A 17,439-nucleotide genomic window follows, 5' to 3' on the forward strand; every position below is an offset into this window, starting at 1 on the left:
GATTTCTCCATCGAATGTGAATGAGATCCTTGCTGGGTAGAGTAATCTGGGTTGTAGGTTCTTCCCTTTCATCACTTTAAGTATATCATGCCAGTCCCTTCTGGCTTGTAGAGTTTCTGCTGAGAAATCAGCTGTTAACCTTGTGGGAGTTCCCTTGTATGTTATTTGTCATTTTTCCCTTGCTGCTTTCAATAATTATTCTTTGTCTTTAATTTTTGCCAATTTGATTACTATGTGTCTCGGTGTGTTTCTCCTTGGGTTTATCCTGTATGGGACTCGCTGCGCTTCCTGGACTTGGGTGGCTGTTTCCTTTCCCATGTTAGGGAAGTTTTCGACTATAATCTCTTTAAATATTTTCTCTGGTCCTTTCTCTCTCTCTTCTCCTCTGGGACCCCTATAATGCGAATGTTGTTGCATTTAGTGTTGTCCCAGAGGTCTCTTAGGTTGTCTTCATTTCTTTTCATTCTTTTTTCTTTATTCTCTTCCGTAGCAGTGAATTCCACCATTCTGTTTTCCAGGTCATTTATCTGGATACATTTTTTTATATATCCTTTTTTCTTCGGCCGTGTCACACGGCATGCGGGATCTTAGTTCCCCAACCAGGGATTGAACCCATGCCCCCTGAAGTGGGAGTGCAGAGTCTTGACCACTGGACTGCCAGGGAAGTCCCATTTTTCTCTCTCTCTATATATATATATATTTATTTATGGCTGTGTTGGCTCTTCGTTTCTGTGTGAGGGGTTTCTCTAGTTGCGGCAAGCAGGGGCCACTCCTCATTGCGGTGTGTGGGCCTCTCACTATCGCGGCCTCTCTTGTTGCAGAGCACAGGCTCCAGACGCGCAGGCTCAGTAATTGTGGCTCACGGGGCTAGTCGCTCTGCAGCATGTGGGATCTTCCCAGACCAGGCCTCGAACCCATGTCCCCTGCATTGGCAGGCAGATTCTCAACCACTGCACCACCAGGGAAGCCCTCTCTCTATATTTTTAAAGAACAGATTTTAAAACATCACCACAGATATTATCAGGAAGTCTTTATAAGTATTGGAAAAGTACAGAACTCATGGTGGTAAATACAAATTTTCCAAAACTCTTTACTTTCATCTAAAAGGTTAAGTTTTATCATTGGCAATAAATACTGCCAGTTGTTTTATTCGAAGTGACAGTTTCACTTCTTTTATTTTCAAGAAAATTTCTGACACATACTCAAGTCTGAATAACTGAAGTTCGTTCATTGTCTTTTCAAGTAAAAAGGTGTTCAGTTGTAAAAATTAAATGAAATAATTATTATCAACTTCTTACAACTTGAGTAAGCAGTCAATAAATGGAAGCTAGTTAGTGGTGTGATAACATTTTATGTTATCATAATACCCTCCCACCCATTTAAATTCAGTTGATGTTCCTAATATTTCTGTGACGTTGGTAAAATAGATATCAGCATCTCATTACTTAAAGGCAGAAACCTAGACTGTAAGGTGGTATAAGTTTGTAAAGTTGGTTTTAGGAATATAAAGTTACCAACCAATAAGCTGTGAATCCAAACTTCAACTCAAGCCATCTGTCTCCAAATGTAGCGTTTTCCCACCATTTTGTCAGTAAAGAGTAAACAGGGGAAGCACAGCTCCACATGACCCATCTGGAATAACACTTTTTGGGGATTGCTGACATTTTCAAGAGATAATAAATTGAGGATAGGGGCTTCCCTGGTGGCGCAGTGGTTGAGAGTCCGCCTGCTGATGCAGGGGACTCGGGTTCATGCCCGGTCTGGGAGGATCCCACATGCCACGGAGAGGCTGGGCCCGTGAGCCATGGCCGCTGGGCCTGCGCGTCCGGAGCCTGTGCTCCGCAACAGGAGAGGCCACAGCAGAGAGAGGCCCGCGTACCAAAAAAAAAAAAAAAAAATTGAGGAAAGAGCCATTGATTTTGTATAAAGGGTTCAGGAAAGAGGTATTATTTGAGCTGAGGCTTGAAGAACTAGTTTTCATCTGTTAATTTGGAAGAGAATTACCTGATTATAGAAAATCTTTTGTAAATTATGGAGAAGTATAGATGGAGTAAAGTCTAAAAGATCACTTAAATAATTTTTTCTCATTCCCTTCCTCAGGCTTTAGAAAAGAACTCAAGAACCTGGAAGTAGCCTATAAATCTTATGAGTCCCACCCAGAATCATATCTACAAATAAAAAATCCTTTGATAAAAAGGTAATCCTAGCTATTTGGAATACTAAAATCTTTTAAATTAAATGCATGTATTATAGGAACTCTTTATCAGAAAGGCATACTACCTGTCACTACTCTGAAAGCAATGGGTCTAGAGCAGGGGTCCCCAAGCCCCAGGCTGCAGACTGATACTGGAACTGGGCCGCACAGCAGGAGGTGAGTGGCAGCCGAGTGAGCGAAGTTTCATCTGCCGCTCCCCATCTCTCGCATTACCTCCTGAACCACACGCTCCTTCCCAAGTCAGTGCAAAAATTGTCTTCCACGAAACTGGTCTCTGGTGCCAAAAAAGGTTGGGGACTGCTGGTCTAGAGTATTATGATGCATGTTTTATTGGGGATCATTAAAAGGATGTAAACCTTAATGATAGGGGGCCTACAAAGTACCTTGTACAATATATGATTGTTTGTTTTAAACCTTACAGCATTCTTTTGAGATGTATGGTATTTTACAAAAGAGAAAATTTGGGGCTTAGATTAAGTAATTTGGCCAAAGCAACGGAGTTGAGATTTGAATATAGCTCTTATCTACTTAGCAGAGCCTCAACTCTTTTCATCTTTGTGCTCTAATTGAATTTTATGCAATTCACATGAGAAAAATAATTTAATCATATGAAGATAAATAATTTGCAATGTGATATCATTTTTCTTCACCTTAGAAGTTAACTATTACTTAAATAAAGGTAGTCTTTGATTAACCAAATTATTTTTAATTAGTATACTATCCTTATAGCATTATATATCAAAATTAAAGTACCTCTATTGCTATAAACTTTGGGTGGGAAGTGTTTTAGAATATTGAATTGTTTGCTAGTAACATTTTACTTAAGTCTATGCTACATTTTATCACAATAAATGTAATTTCAGTGTTTTTAAGTTGAATTTTTTTTTTTTCTTTGGCTGCACTGTGTGGCTTGTGGCATCTTAGTTACCCAAACAGGGATTGAACCTGCGCCTGGGCAGTGAAAGCGCTGAGTCCTAACCACTGGACTGCCAGGGAATTCTCTGATATTTGCTTTTTTTTTTTTTTTTTTTGTGGTACGCGGGCCTCTCACTGTTGTGGCTTCTCCCGTTGCGGAGCGCAGGCTCAGCGGCCATGGCTCACAGGCCCAGCCACTCTGCGGCATGTGGGATCTTCCCAGACCGGGGCACAAACCCGTGTCCCCTGCTTCGGCAGGTGGACTCTCAACCACTGTGCCACCAGGGAATCCCCTGAAATTTGCTTTTTTAACTATACTTCTGGTTATAAATCTGATCTTGGTAATGACGGATGTTTCTAATAAACATTTATGTATTCTGGCATAAAGATTTTGGATTCAGAGAGTGTAAATTGTTAATGGTTGCAAATATCTTTCCATTTTTGCTATGTTACACAAATAACATAAGTGCTGTATTGGGAAGTTAAACTACAAATGTTTGTTTTCCCTCCAATTTTGCATATTTGTGTATGGCGTTTTAGCTTTGTTTTTATTTTTCAGGTCACATATACGTGAAACCAATGGAAAGTTATTCCCTTCATCCAATCCACAAATACTCAAGGACCATACAGCAAGAGAGCATACCCACCAGTCAGATGAACAGAAACTTGAAAAAGCAAGTGAATGCAAATTTTCTGAGTGGCTTAATATAGAAAATTCTGAGGGAACAGGTTTGCTTTTTCACGTTGATGATAATTCTGCTTCTGCAAAGAGAGTGAACAGTAATGGAACAGTCTCACCATCTTCATTGTGGTCTTCACACATGAGAACTGTGGGGTTGAAGCCAGGAACTGCTCCCCTCATCCAGCAGCAAAATACGATAGAACAGTGTTACTCTGAGAACTCTCTATCCAGGGAACATCTCATTCAGTCAACCTGCAGATCTGATGGTTGTCAGATGCCAGAACTTGTTTGCCAGAATACCCCACCCCCTCTGCCACCAAAGAAATATGCTATAACCAGTGTGCCACAGTCAGAGAAAAATGATGTGCCACAGTCAGAGAAAAATGATGCTCCACCTGCTGTCAAACAAACAGAGATGTTTAAAGCTAATTCTTCTAGTCTTCCAAAGCACAGTTTAAGTACAGCTTCAGAACCAGGTTTAGAAGTGAGTACACATATGAATGATGAAAGACTTAAGGAAACATTTCAAGCAAAAGAGAATGTCGGCAACACATCAAACACCCCGTCCAGCTCTTCAGCTAATGATTTTCAGGCCGACTCGGGTACAGCTGTTGGTGCTTCTTGCCAGCCAGAAATAGACTCTAGTTCTACCTGTCCAAATGAGACAGTTTCATTAACTACCTATTTTTCAGTGGATAACTGCATGACTGATACATATAGATTGAAATACCATCAGAGGCCCAAGCTCTGTTTTCCAGAGAGCAGTGGCTTTTGTAATGATAATTCACTTTCTCAGAATGAAAGAGGGCTAGGGCCTGTGTTACATAGTAGTCTTGGTTCAAACTGCCCTTCCAAGCAAAGACATAAACCTGGTATACACTGTAATAGATAAATGATGAAACCGACAGGCTTTTACTTCTGAGGCCATTAACTAGGAATCAAATGACCAAACCTAGTGCTATATGAAATTAAAACCATGGCAATATTTAACTCATTAATCACTTTAACTTTCTATATAGATATTTTATTTTGTGAAGATCTACTTATTGGATATTTTGGAATTCCCTCTGAATAGTCTTGGCATGCCTCAAAAAATAGAATATCCGGGGGTATGCAGAAAGTCATTTATCATATGCTGCAGTTGAGTAAAAATGTAATTTGTCCCTTTATTTTCTGACTGGTAGACCCATAGGTATTAAACTAACCAGTACTCATATGTAGATTGGTAAACTCTGCTAACTGAAAGATAGAAGATATGTAGCTTGTGCAGTCAAAGCAATATTTGCTTTGTGAGGAAGCACTTTCTAATGGGGAGCCAAAAGAGGACTTCACCCATTTGCTTTTGACTTCTGTGATAGTCTACTACATATGATCCCTTTAAGTGTCTTAAAATGTATCGACCCATGAAATTGATGGCATTTGGGGGAAAAAAGCCTTAATGATAAAACAATTTTTAAATTCTCAAGGTCAGAAGAGAAGACAGTTTTGCTCCTAGAATTTTTATCTTCAGAATATCCTTTGTTGTATGCATTCATAAACATTACTTCAGTCATGTAAGCTAAAAATACTTCACTTTAGTATATTTATTTATCTTGTTACATTTTTTCTAATTTTATATGAAATGTGAAAGGTTTTTATTTTGGTTTGGTTTACTTTGGGCTGCTAATAACCAGTGTTAGGAATTAACCTATAGTCCTCTTTTTAAGAATATCACTGTGACTGCCTAAATTTTCCCTGCTATAATATTACCTGTTTGTAGGTTGTCAGCCCATTTTAGTAATTTTCATATTCTTGAATTTGAAAATCTTTCTGGGTTTCCAGATTAAATTTTTGCCTTTCATATAGATTTAATTTTTAATGAAATGTATTAATTTGAGCATCCCTCCCTTTTTTCTAAACAAATAATTTAATTTTTACCCCACCTATTTTCATGGAGAAGTCTTTCTTTAAAAAAAAAAAAAAGGGGATTTTCCATTATTATGATGACCTTACAAGTGAAAATAAGTAATTGCCGTATTTCATAGTTGTCATTTAATTTTGTACTAAGCTGGTAAACTAATTGTAGTTTAGAATAGTTTTATATTGTCCACACTAGAGAATTGAGAATTTAAATTTTATATATAAAACATAATTCCATAAACTAATTAGTAAATTTAATATCTTGACCAATCCCATAAACTGTTAAAATATTCCAAAATGTAAATGAATCTTATTTTCTAGGTAAGTAGAAAGTAATTGCTTGTAGAAGTCTAAGCTCAGAGTTATCAAATCTTGGCCAAATTTTGTCTTCCACCTAGAGAAGTTTTTAATAGCCTTTTCTAGCTATAACAGTAGGTGATTATTACTTTATATTCTCTTAATTTAGAAATACTTGAATATCAACTAAATAAAATTTTATCTTTTAAGAAATCTTTTTTTTTAACATAGCTTTTAGTATGGGGGGATTTGTAAATATTGTAAATTTGTAAAATTGTGTTTGAAATGTCACTGTATTTAATTACTGCTTTTATAACATTGTAAAATACTAGAAAAATGAGCTTCAAGAATTTTTAATAGCTTTCAAAAACTTTGTGTAGTTTTGTCCAGTTGAAAATGTATTATTTGAAACATTTAAACTGATTTCTGATACTTATAAATAATCTCATAGATTTGTATGGGATTCAACTCACAATTGAGTTGCAAATATCAAATAGAAACGTCCAATTTGGGCTCTTTTTAAAGTACTGTCCAGTTGAAACCTCCTGAATCATGTTATAGTACTAATAGACTAGAAACTGACCATTTGTTTTTGTTGATTCAACACTCCAAATATAGATTATGTATTTACTAATCATGCACATGTGAATTTTTTGTTTCTAGGGTGTCTATTTTTATAGATGTTTTCTTCTGGTTATAAGCTTATGATAACTTTTAAAATAACACATCCAACGATTGTAATGTTCAAAATACTTCAGAGTATCTTTCTGTGAAGTCAGTTTCTTCTGATTCAAAATTTTGGGGGGGATAAACTGATTTTTAATTTAATATGGTTGGGACTTTTCTTTGCATTCATAAACTGTGGCTTCCTTTCACCTCTGTGAATTATATATTTTATGGGAAATGTAAGTCAATTTAAAGTTAAGGGGTGAACTTGGAATATCACTGATCAAAAAATTTATCACAGGAGACTCCTAAGAGTTCAACCCCCTCAAGGCCTAAAGGAGCGTTCCCACAGGAGTTGGCAAACTTTCTTTAAAGACCCAGATAGTAAATAATTTAGGCGTTGTGGACCATAGGATCTCTGTTACTCAACTCTGCCACTGTAGTGTGAAAACAGCTGTAAGGTAACATTTACATAACAGTATGCAAATGAATGGGCATGTCTGTGTTCCAGTAAAACTTTATAAGCATTGAAACTTGGATTTCACATCATTTTCACATCATGAAATAGTCTTGACTTTTTTCAATCATTTTAAGATGTTAAAAATCATTCTTGGCTCACAGGCCTTTAAAGAGAGGCAAGTGGGCCAGATTTGGCCCATTAGTGTAGTTTGATGACCCTTTTCCTAGAGCATAATTACCTCTACATTAAATGCCCTTACTAAATATTCTGTAGTCTCTGAATGTGTTCCCATTACATGTAGGGACTAGGTATATGGAGCACTTTACATCCTAAAATTTTCAGGTTAACAGAACTCTAAAGACTTCCTCACAATTGCTCATTGGCCAGTTGATTTCAAACGGGTATTGAAACAATCATTTCACTTATATGAAATTTACAAAGGAATTTACCAGACTAAAATCACATTGATGTAAATACTTTTGATGTCTCTATTTTTATCACAGCAAGTTTGCCAATTCTTCTTGGTGTCCCATTTACCCAGTTAAAAGCCTTCAAGTATACTATGTTACCCTGAGATGGCACAGTTCAGTGGTAGGCACAATTTCATCTGTAGGAAATATTCAAACCTCATACTGCCACCATTTTGGATACCATTTACAGTCATGTCACAATACTACAATCTTTCTTCTTAGTAGTATCTTCCCTGTACTAGAAATTTTCAGAATATTCAATAGTTGTGGTAGAAGGCTGATTCTAGGCTCAGAAAGGTAGTATGGATTATAAATCTTTGTGTGTGACCTAACACACAAGTAATTTGTTAAAATGAAAGGAAATCAGACCCAATTTACCTGTATAATCAACATTTATTGGACAAAATTACTAGCAAGTAGCACAAAACAATTCATACAATCTGTTTGGTACCCTCAATGAAATCCCAGTTCTGTTTCTCTAGATGCTTCAACCTTGCCTAAAAAGTTCTCCTCAGGCAGGTTTGTTAGGTTCTCTGAAGGCGTAATTGTTAAACTTATAGTCAGCATTAGGCTAAAAGCCTCCAAAATCAATCCCAGATTTCACACTAACCCTAAATGCCATTCTAAAGAACAGAGGATGTAGAGTTTACCAGATCTATGCCCTGCTTCTAAGGGACGGGAAAATATTTAGGCAATTCCAATATATAAAATGTCACCAATTTCAAGGACAAGAGCCCATTTCTAACATCTGTTATATAATAGGAATAGCTTCTGAAGGGCTTATAGTAGCTGCTTTGGGAATGTGACCTTTTTGACTAAATACTAGCTGATCACTCCTGGGAAATAAATTCTTGTTAACATACTTATATAAAAAAGAATGTAAGCTCCATAAAGGCAAGGATTTTTGTCTGTTTCGTTCAGTGCGGTACCTGGCCCACAGTAAGTGCTCAAACATTTGCTTAAAGAGTAAATATGGTGACTTTGCTGGAGTATTAAAGTAAGTTACAGACATTATAATAAACATGTTTTGGCCACAAACATTCTTAATGCAACCACAATAAAAATTAGGTTTGAAACACACAGTCCTACTTTACAGAGTTCAAGAGCTTAAAAGTGAGGGGAAGCATCCAGGTAAGACCCCATGCACTCTAGCCTTCCATTACTGGATATTATATACTTTCTCTAAGATTGTACCAACCTAGCAACCATAACAGAGGTCCACTTAATCTAAAAATCAAACTGGCACTTACAGCAAATATATTGTGGGCCTGCATTTTCTGTATAACTTTTAACTCCTTTTTTCAAAATTCTTCCCTTGCTTTTGTATAATTTATTTCTAAATATTTCACCTTATTATTTCACCATATTATCTGCATCATACTAAACCTTGGCCAACCCTTAAAATGTTAAAGGAAAAACAATCTATTTCCTAATAAGTATAATAAACCTTCATGTATAAATACTTTTTATGTTCAGCCCCTGTAAAGCCACCAAATAATCTGTAAAAAGTTTTAAAATGTGAATCAGAGCCGAGTTTTAAGAACTTAGCTATGAATGGCTGAGATCATTACCCATTTAATATAGTTCCCGCAAAGAATAACAGAATGTGTAAAATGAAATGAAGGTCCCTTAGAGTCTGAAATTCTTCTGGTGCACAATCCTGCCTTCTTTGTTCAAGAAGTTTGTAGTCATTTTCAGGATCCACTCCAGGAGCCAAAATTCTTAATTTAGGTATCAGGCAAACCATTCTGTAAAAACCAAATAATTGTCAACAATGTTTCCTTTTTCTTTCCCTTTAAATACTTTATGCCAACTTTTGAAAACTTTGATTGTCTTAGTCATTTGCCTATTCCTAAATGATTTTCATATTGATAAGAGCAAAAAAAGGCCTGACTATTCTTTATAAGTCTTCCATTTTCTATCCAGAGCTGAAAATTCAGATTAAAAACAAAAACAAAAACAAACAAAAAAACACTGCATTTGAAGTATCACTCTACCAAATATCAGGAGAAGTGGGTGGAAAGATTCTCCTTTACAAATGACTTGACAGAGGATTTTACAGAAACACCCATCTTCCATTGGTCCCACTGAACCCTCGGCCACACCATTCAAGAAATCCAAGGAATCAGAGACAATGGGGCCTCACCAACAGTGAGTTTATGCCCAAATTTTTGCCAAAATTGGGGGCTGGGGGTGAGAGAAGAAGACATAATTACCACAAATTCAATAAGCATGATGGCTGAGTGAAATTAACTTACAGTGCGTAAAGGATTAGCTCCGAAGTCCAAAGGAGCTGTTTAATGACTAAATGAGCTGCACCGCCTTTCCTCCTTCAGCTCACTGCTCCTCTCCTGAACTTGTCCCTTGTATCATCTCAGTCCTGTATCCTCCTTCTTGTTCTGCTCCCCCAAGCCCCTTCTCTAAGTCCCCTTCCTTTATCCTCTGCCAAAACAGTCTTCTCAGAGGGGGTGGCAATGAAAATGGAGAGCATGGATTTTCCAAATGGAATCTAGAGAGTTTTGTGACTCATCAGTTGGTGTTTTGGAGTGTGCGGGTGTGTATATAAAGCAATGCGGGAAATCAGAAAATGAGATCCAGGCTTCCGGGAGAAGTGAGTGAATAAAGTTAACATTTACTGAAATGGGGACACTGAAAAGTAAGGTCATCTGAGTACGAAGTCAAGAGTCCAGTTCTGGACCCATGTGAGATAACCGTGCACGGCCTGCTCACGGTCAAACCGTCGTACAGTAACAGTAGCTTTAGCGGAGCGCTGACTGCTGCCAGGCAATATGCAAATAAATCGCTTTTAGATAAGCTGGCGATTTATCTGAAACACCACGCCACACCACACCCCTATGACCTGGTTACTATTGGTCCCAAATGGTAAATGTGAATATAAAGCTCCAAAAAGCCAAATAACGTCTCCAGTTTCTTCGTGGTAGTGCAGGAACTCAAACCCAGCCGGTTTCCTCCCAACATAGAACAAAAAATTTATGAAGCCAAGTTTCCTCTACACCTCATCTGAACACCCTCAACTGAGGTGCCAAGGAAGGACATTTTCACTCTGGTCTTCGTTCCACTCCCGCGCCTACCCTATCCTACCACTCGCCAGCTGGATGATGGTGGACAGGCCGTAACTTTCCGTAATGCAATTTCCTCGCCTCTCCCGCACCCACCTCCCTAAACTGGGGTAGATGGTCTCTAAGCCCCTTACCATTTCAACGATGCGTTAAGAGTACTCACCAGGGTAAAAAATACACGAAGAAAAACAACACCACGTCTAAGAGGACGAAGAGCCAGAGATCCAACCAGTAGGAATGTTTTGGTAACCGGTCTGCCCCGGACTGAGGCCGCACTTCGTGGTTCTGCTGCGGCCTCTCGGCTTCACCCAAGCCTCGCCGCTCCCGGGGACCATCCCGACCATCTTCGGCCGCCAAGCCCACCTCCATCTTGCAGCTGTCGCCACGCCACAATCTGAGTAGTCGGAAACCCTCAGCTCCCGCTCTTCCGCGTTCGCCTCGCCGGAAAAGTGGACGAAGTCCGACCCCCCCCCACAACGCATGCGCTGTTCCCCCGGAAATGGGCCCTGTACCCGCCCCGGAAGTGAGCCCTGTACCCGCCCCTCCCAGCGCGCAGGCGTCGCCCGTCGGCCCGCTACCTCCGTGACTGCGGACGGACCGCGGCGTCTCCACTTGGAGGCGGGGGAAGCTGTCCGCCCGTTCCGCCCTGCAGCGTCCAGGTGGGAAGCCGGTTATTCAGGTTTCGCTAGAAGAAATACTCTCTGGCCGGACCGGAAGTCACTTCACGTCCCATTCCTGACAGGTGATTGATTCCACCTTGGAAGTGCTCATGGTCGCCTCTCCTTATCCCTGTATTCCTTTTGGGTCCTTATGCCAAGGTTTTAAAAGAGCCTCCTCTAATGGGTTTTGTACTGTCCCTAACATGTTACACTTATTTGATTAAATTCTGTAAACAGCTCTAATGAGGTTGACATCATAAGTGTGAGGGTAAGTTTCTAAAGGGGCCAGAGAGCAAAACGTGAGAATTTTGTATGTACCTCAAAGGAGTGAATTTAAGAATAATCCAAGGGTTTGGGAGTGTGATCCCCCATGACATTAGAATGTTAGCAGAAAGAAAATGATTTACCATTGTAGGCAAGGGAAAATTCTCCTCTACTCTCTTTGGATCTCCAGCTGGGCATAAGAATTAAATTGACATAAGACAGGTTAACAGGAGAAAAGCATAGAAGTGGTTTTTAGGGTTTTTTTTTTACATGTACATGGGAACCTTCACAAGAGAATGAAGACCTGAGGAAGTGACCAGCGCAGAAAGCTTTTCTACCTTTTAGAAAAAGAAACAAGTAAGACAAAGAGGTTTGGTTAAGGGTAGTTAATTGTGGAGAAATGACTAGGAAGATAAGGGTTAGTTTAACAAGGTTTGTTTGTATGGATTTTTTGGTCCAATTTCCCATCTGGTGATAAAAATATTTTCCTTCCTCCTGATGTAGGGAGGGCATCTTTTACATGGGAATTTTATCTCCTTCAGGAAGAAAAAGGAAGGTCAGAGTGCACTTCTAGCACCAGCTGTTTCTCAAATGCCTTTAACTGAAAATATTCAATATGCCAAAGTGACATATTTTGGGGTGACATGCTCTGAACTCCTTCATTCCCCTGTCTGAAACTTCCCTAGAAGTTTCACATAAACTCTGAGTTAGTGGCTGTGGAGAGAAGAATTGGGTTAGCAGCAGAGTGGCAAGGGATCTGCAAAGGGAGAGAAGAACATAGATTAGAATGAGGATGAATAAACAGAAAACAACACATCTAAGCACACTTCCCCATATCCCATTAAATCAGTCTCCCATCCCTGGGAATAGGTCAGTCCAATAGAATGGCTGAGCCTTGTTTATCTGATGGAGGGTGTTTATCTTGTCTTCAAAAGGTGCAGATTAGACACTATTTGTCCCAGGTGATTTACATAGAAGCAGCATGCTTCATCAGTGATGGCACAAGCTCCTCTTTCTTGGGCTGTCAGTGTGTCCGGGGCAAGAAGATTTTCAAGTCCAGCAGAGGCTACTAACTTTTGACTGAAAGACTTCTGACATTTGCATACCAATATTGAACTGTTGTTCTGTTACTATGGAAAGATTTAGAACTGCCTTTTCCAACTCATAAGTTCCAAAGCCTAAGAAAAAGGATCTTAGTACTGAAAAGAACTTACACTTGTGTACACAAGCCAGTTTTCTATAATACCTGGTCTAGTGTGTTTATGTGGCGCTACTTTATGAACAAAGAAGCCAAAGGGTTTTTTTTGTTTTTTTTGTTTTTTTTTTTTGCAGTATGGGGCCTCTCACTGTGGGATGAGAGGATGTGGGATCCTCCCGGACCGGGGCACGAACCCGTGTCCCCTGCATCGGCAGACGGACTCCCAACCACTGCGCCACCAGGGAAGCCCCTCCAGTCAGCCTTTTAATAAATGGCTAAAGAAAGGGAGGGCTTTGTGACAAGGAAGCACTTTTTTTCTTTTCATCTGGGACTAGGGAGATGCAATAGGGGAGAAAATAGGTAGAAGGAAGTTTCTTGATCTGTGATCTTGGGAACAACTGTCTACTTCATGATTTTGTCTGCTTCTGGGACCTGGAAATTGGTCCTGGAAATCCTTAGTTTAAGGTCACCTTAGGAATGGTCTTCCAGTTGTCCTGGGAGTGCTGCTGATCTGGGTCAAAGCTGGCAGTGCTCGCATGAATCCAGGAGGATTTTTCCTTTATTTTGATGGCAGTGTAAGTGCTCAGCAGTTTGTAAGGGCCTTCCCAGCAAGATGACAATGCATGCTTTCTTCTAAAAACCTTGATGTATACCCAATCTCCTGGTCAAAGGGGATAGCAAGTCAGTGCATTCCACGCCCTTTTTACTGTCGATAATATCCCCCAAGTATACTAGTTAGTTCCTGTATATGGCTAGTCGTAGTGTCATATTGTTCACTTAAGTCCCTATAGTGTTCACTCAATCCAGAAATGGGAGGTTTAGAGACGCCAGTAGGCATAGGGTGACCAAACACTATTTCAAAAGGGGTTAATCCACACCTTCTATTTGGAGTATTCTGGATTTTTATAAGGGCCAGAGGTAGTGCTTCTGGCCATTAAGTCCAGTTTCTTGATAGACTTTTCCTAAAGTCCTTTTGCCTCTCCCGCTGCGGAGCACAGGCTCCAGACACGCAGGCCCAGCGGCCACGGCTCATGGGCCCAGCTGCTCCACGGCATGTGGGATCTTCCCGGACTGGGGCACGAACCTGTGTCCCCTGCATCGGCAGGCGGACTCTCAACCACTGCGCCACCAGGGAAGCCACTAAAGTCCTTTTGATGTCTAGATTTTTATGTTCTATTTGCCCTGAGGATTGGGGACGGTGCAGGGCATGAAATTTTAATGAGTACCCCAAAGTTTTTGCAAGCACGTAGTTTATTTCTGTTATAAAATGAGTTCCTTGGTCTGACTCAATCCATAAAGGAATACCAAAATGAGAAATAATCTAGTTATTAATTTATTCACTGCTGTGTGGTGTTATCATGTCTAGTCAGATAGCATTTAGTCCATCTACTAGGTGTACAGACAGTAAACCACTGGGATTAGCCTAGAGCTGGAGGTAAAACTGTGAAATCCATTTGGAGTCCTGCAGGGGACAGAGTGGTAGAGAACATTTCCTTGCCCACAATTCTGGTATCACGGATGGATGTCACTAACTGGACACTGCTCACTCCAGGGCTGCTGCTGGTGACAGATCCTGGGACCTCTAACATAAGCCGGCAGAAGATGAGAATTCTACTAGTCAGTCTCCCAGATTTCTGCCTGTAGTATCCAATAAACGAGAATGGTAAGAGTCTCTTCTTGTCTTTTTCTCTTTCTGAATTTAGATTAACAGGAGAAAACATTTGTTTGAACTGTTTGGGGGGGTTATAGTGACTCTGGTGTCTTCTGTTATGAATACTCTTGTTTTCTATTTCTAATGGCTGTAGAGAAAGAAAAGCTTAAAAAACAATCTCCCTAGACCCCAGCACCCTCAGAGGGTATATTTTTACCCCTCTGAGGGACAGTACCCCATCAAACGACAGGGTCAACTGATCCTCAGCTGCACCCCAGAGCTCACCATTAAACTTACAGTAGAGAATCAGAAACTGGATTTCTTAATTGACACTGGTGCAACTTTACCGTCAAGTCAGAGGATTTATCTCTGTCACCCCTGATTCTATTCAAGCTGTCGAATTCTCTGGGTAATCTATTTCACTGTCCACATCTCAGGCCACCTCAATATCCTTAGGACTTTCATTTCTCTTATTTCTTTTCCATCATTACTACTTTACACACCTATGATAGTTTTCTTTGAGAGTTGTACAGTCATCAAAACTAATTGCTATTTGTTGCAGCTTCTCTTTTTTTTTTCCCGGTATGCGGGCCTCTCACTGTCGTGGCTTCTCCCATTGCGGAGCACACGCGCAGGCTCAGCAGCCATGGCTCTCGGGCCCAGCTGCTCCGCGGCATGTGGGATCCTCCTGGACCGGGGCACAAACCCGTGTCCCCCGCATCGGCAGGCGGACTCTCAGCCACTGCGCCACCAGGGAAGCCCGCAGCTTCTCTTTTATCTTCATCTTGACCTTTAGCAGCTCCCGCTATTAATCTGTTTCCACCCCACTCAGCCAACCTGGTGCCCAGCAAACACCCTTTGCTCCAGCCAGATTGATTTCTTCTTCTTCCTCATGGAAACTCTTCTCCTTTTGGCCTTTGGGCTTTGGCACATGTTGTCTTCATTAAACTGACATGCTTCCCCACCTATCCTAATCCTTCCCATCTTTTTTCAGTTCAAATTGCCAACTTCATAAAGTTTCCCTCGCTACAGTTCACGTTGATCTCTCCATTCTCAGTATTTTTAACACACCAATTGCAAAAAAGTTCACATTTAACTCATCTCCAACTACTTCATATGTCATGCTTTCTTCTTAGGGTGAGAGTTATCTTCTGAAAATTATGCAGTGAGTATTTGTTCCCATAGTTTTTTGCCTTTCTTCTGCATCAATTACCCTCTACATTCTGTAACAGCCACCTGTTGATGAGGTGTCTACTGGTCATTTTTCAAAACTTCTCTACCTTCAGCTCAAAAAACATTGAAATTTTCTTGACATAGTTTGGTACGTTGGCTTGCTTTGTAGCAAAATTTTATGTAAATTATCTCGCCTATCAGAGTATTAAATATTCTTCAGGATATTTTACCTATCCTATATTTTTACCATCTTTGCAGCCTCTATAGTCTCTCAAACCATACCTTGAATGTGGAAGAAATTAAATATTTATTCAGTTATGTTTCTTGTATTCTGCAGCCACTAATACAATCTTAATTATCTCTTTTGTAACACAGTAGTATAATGATACCACTGAGATCTACCACTACTGATCTACCACTGTCAGTGAGGATACTTTCTGAGATTTTTCTCAAGTACCAGTAATGGATATACACTAATCCATTCCCCCATTTTGGATTTCATGTCTTTTATTTCAGTGAATACTCCTTGAATGCCTACTGTGTGTCAGGCACTATCTGAGGAGCCATAGGAGATACAGATGCAATAGTCATCCAATTCTTTAGAAGTACTGGCTGAGGACATCTCACAGATATGGAATATTCAAACACTGTCCCAGAGCCCTGGGGTTCTGCATCATGGTTGGGATGTTAGGAAGGCTAAGCAGGATTGGCTGTGAATAAACTGCCTACCCTCTTCCCCCTACCTACTCGTACACATACAGACTTCAACCTTAAGAGCTCAGTTTTGTTTATTTTATATTTTGGGGTTTCATAAAAGATTTTATTTCAAAATAAAGAGGGCATTCTGCTGCATTTTGAAGTTTAAAAACAACTTCAATATGGCCAAGCTTAATTGGTAGTCATAGATGACAAAGATGTTAAAACCCACAGGCTTGAAGTCTCATTATGCTAACCAATAGAGCAATCAACCTTTGTTTTATTGAAAGGTGTTGGAGGGATGGTCATTGAGGGTGCAGATTGAAAGGTTAGTCAATACATGACACGTCTTCTCTCATAAAGTCACGTAATAGGCTTCCAAGAGTAGACATGACAATATTGACATAGGTGTGAGCTAGAATAACAGTGTTAAGCAAATGGAGGCCCAGGTGATAACTGCTATATATAAAATATTAACCTGAATTACACTTGTTTTATAGGTGTGAGAAATGTCAACATGTTAACAGCAGTTAACTCTGGGAGATGGAATGACAGATCATTTTATTCTTTGTGCTTTTTCACAAAGTTGGGAAGATGGGAAGAAAGTTTTTTGAAATAAGTTAGGAAACAAGCAAGAGATAAATCTAGGTCAAAATGATTACTTAAGTATTTCTAACATCAGATCACAGGCACTAGGCACATACGTATCAGGGGATTATAATGATTTATAACAGTGTTTTTCAAACTGTGTTTCATGGAGCTCCATGTTTCCTCAGGGAGAACTCAGGGACCAACATGAAATGGAGGAATAGATGCAGGGAATGAGGCTTCAAGCCTCTACTGGAGAAACTCAGCTTTTATGTTCATATCTATAAATATGCCCTGTTAGAAAACAGATTTATTTTTTTCTGCTCTGATGAGAACTCTGTCAGAAAATCACCTTGGGAGACCCATGTTCAGAATGGTAGAGTAGGCAGCTCCACGCCTCTGTCCCTCCACGAAACATTGAAAATAAGCAGAAACAACCTGAAATAAGTTTGCCAGAACTCTGGAAACAGTCAAAGGTTTACAGAAACCAAGCAAATCCTAGTCAAAATATGTGAAGACATGGATA

The 17,439-nt window shown here is 39.8% G+C and overlaps 2 protein-coding genes across 3 annotated transcripts in view; one reads left to right on the forward strand and one right to left on the reverse strand.

Annotated features, from left to right (window-relative positions):
• The window catches only part of USP53 (ubiquitin specific peptidase 53), a 44,966-nt gene extending 37,569 nt beyond the window's left edge, over positions 1-7,397 (forward strand). Inside the window, exons 14-15 of one of the 2 annotated variants that reach the window (XM_060148658.1) lie at positions 2,101-2,197; positions 3,690-7,397. In XM_060148658.1, coding sequence (XP_060004641.1) covers positions 2,101-2,197; positions 3,690-4,704 — 1,112 coding nt within the window. In that variant the 3' untranslated portion in view covers positions 4,705-7,397. The remainder of the gene's footprint in view (positions 1-2,100; positions 2,198-3,689) is intronic. The other variant, XM_060148659.1, reaches the window with a different exon arrangement.
• A 580-nt stretch (positions 7,398-7,977) lies between these two features.
• On the reverse strand, positions 7,978-15,718 carry C4H4orf3 (chromosome 4 C4orf3 homolog). Its single transcript, XM_060147062.1, is given in 3 exon segments — positions 7,978-9,352; positions 10,848-11,330; positions 15,573-15,718. Coding segments are annotated over 3 exon segments (630 nt in total). The 3' UTR covers positions 7,978-9,351.
• Between the last annotated feature and the right edge of the window lie 1,721 nt (positions 15,719-17,439).

This window comes from Lagenorhynchus albirostris, chromosome 4, assembly GCF_949774975.1.
Source record: "Lagenorhynchus albirostris chromosome 4, mLagAlb1.1, whole genome shotgun sequence".
Classification (NCBI taxonomy): domain Eukaryota; kingdom Metazoa; phylum Chordata; class Mammalia; order Artiodactyla; family Delphinidae; genus Lagenorhynchus; species Lagenorhynchus albirostris.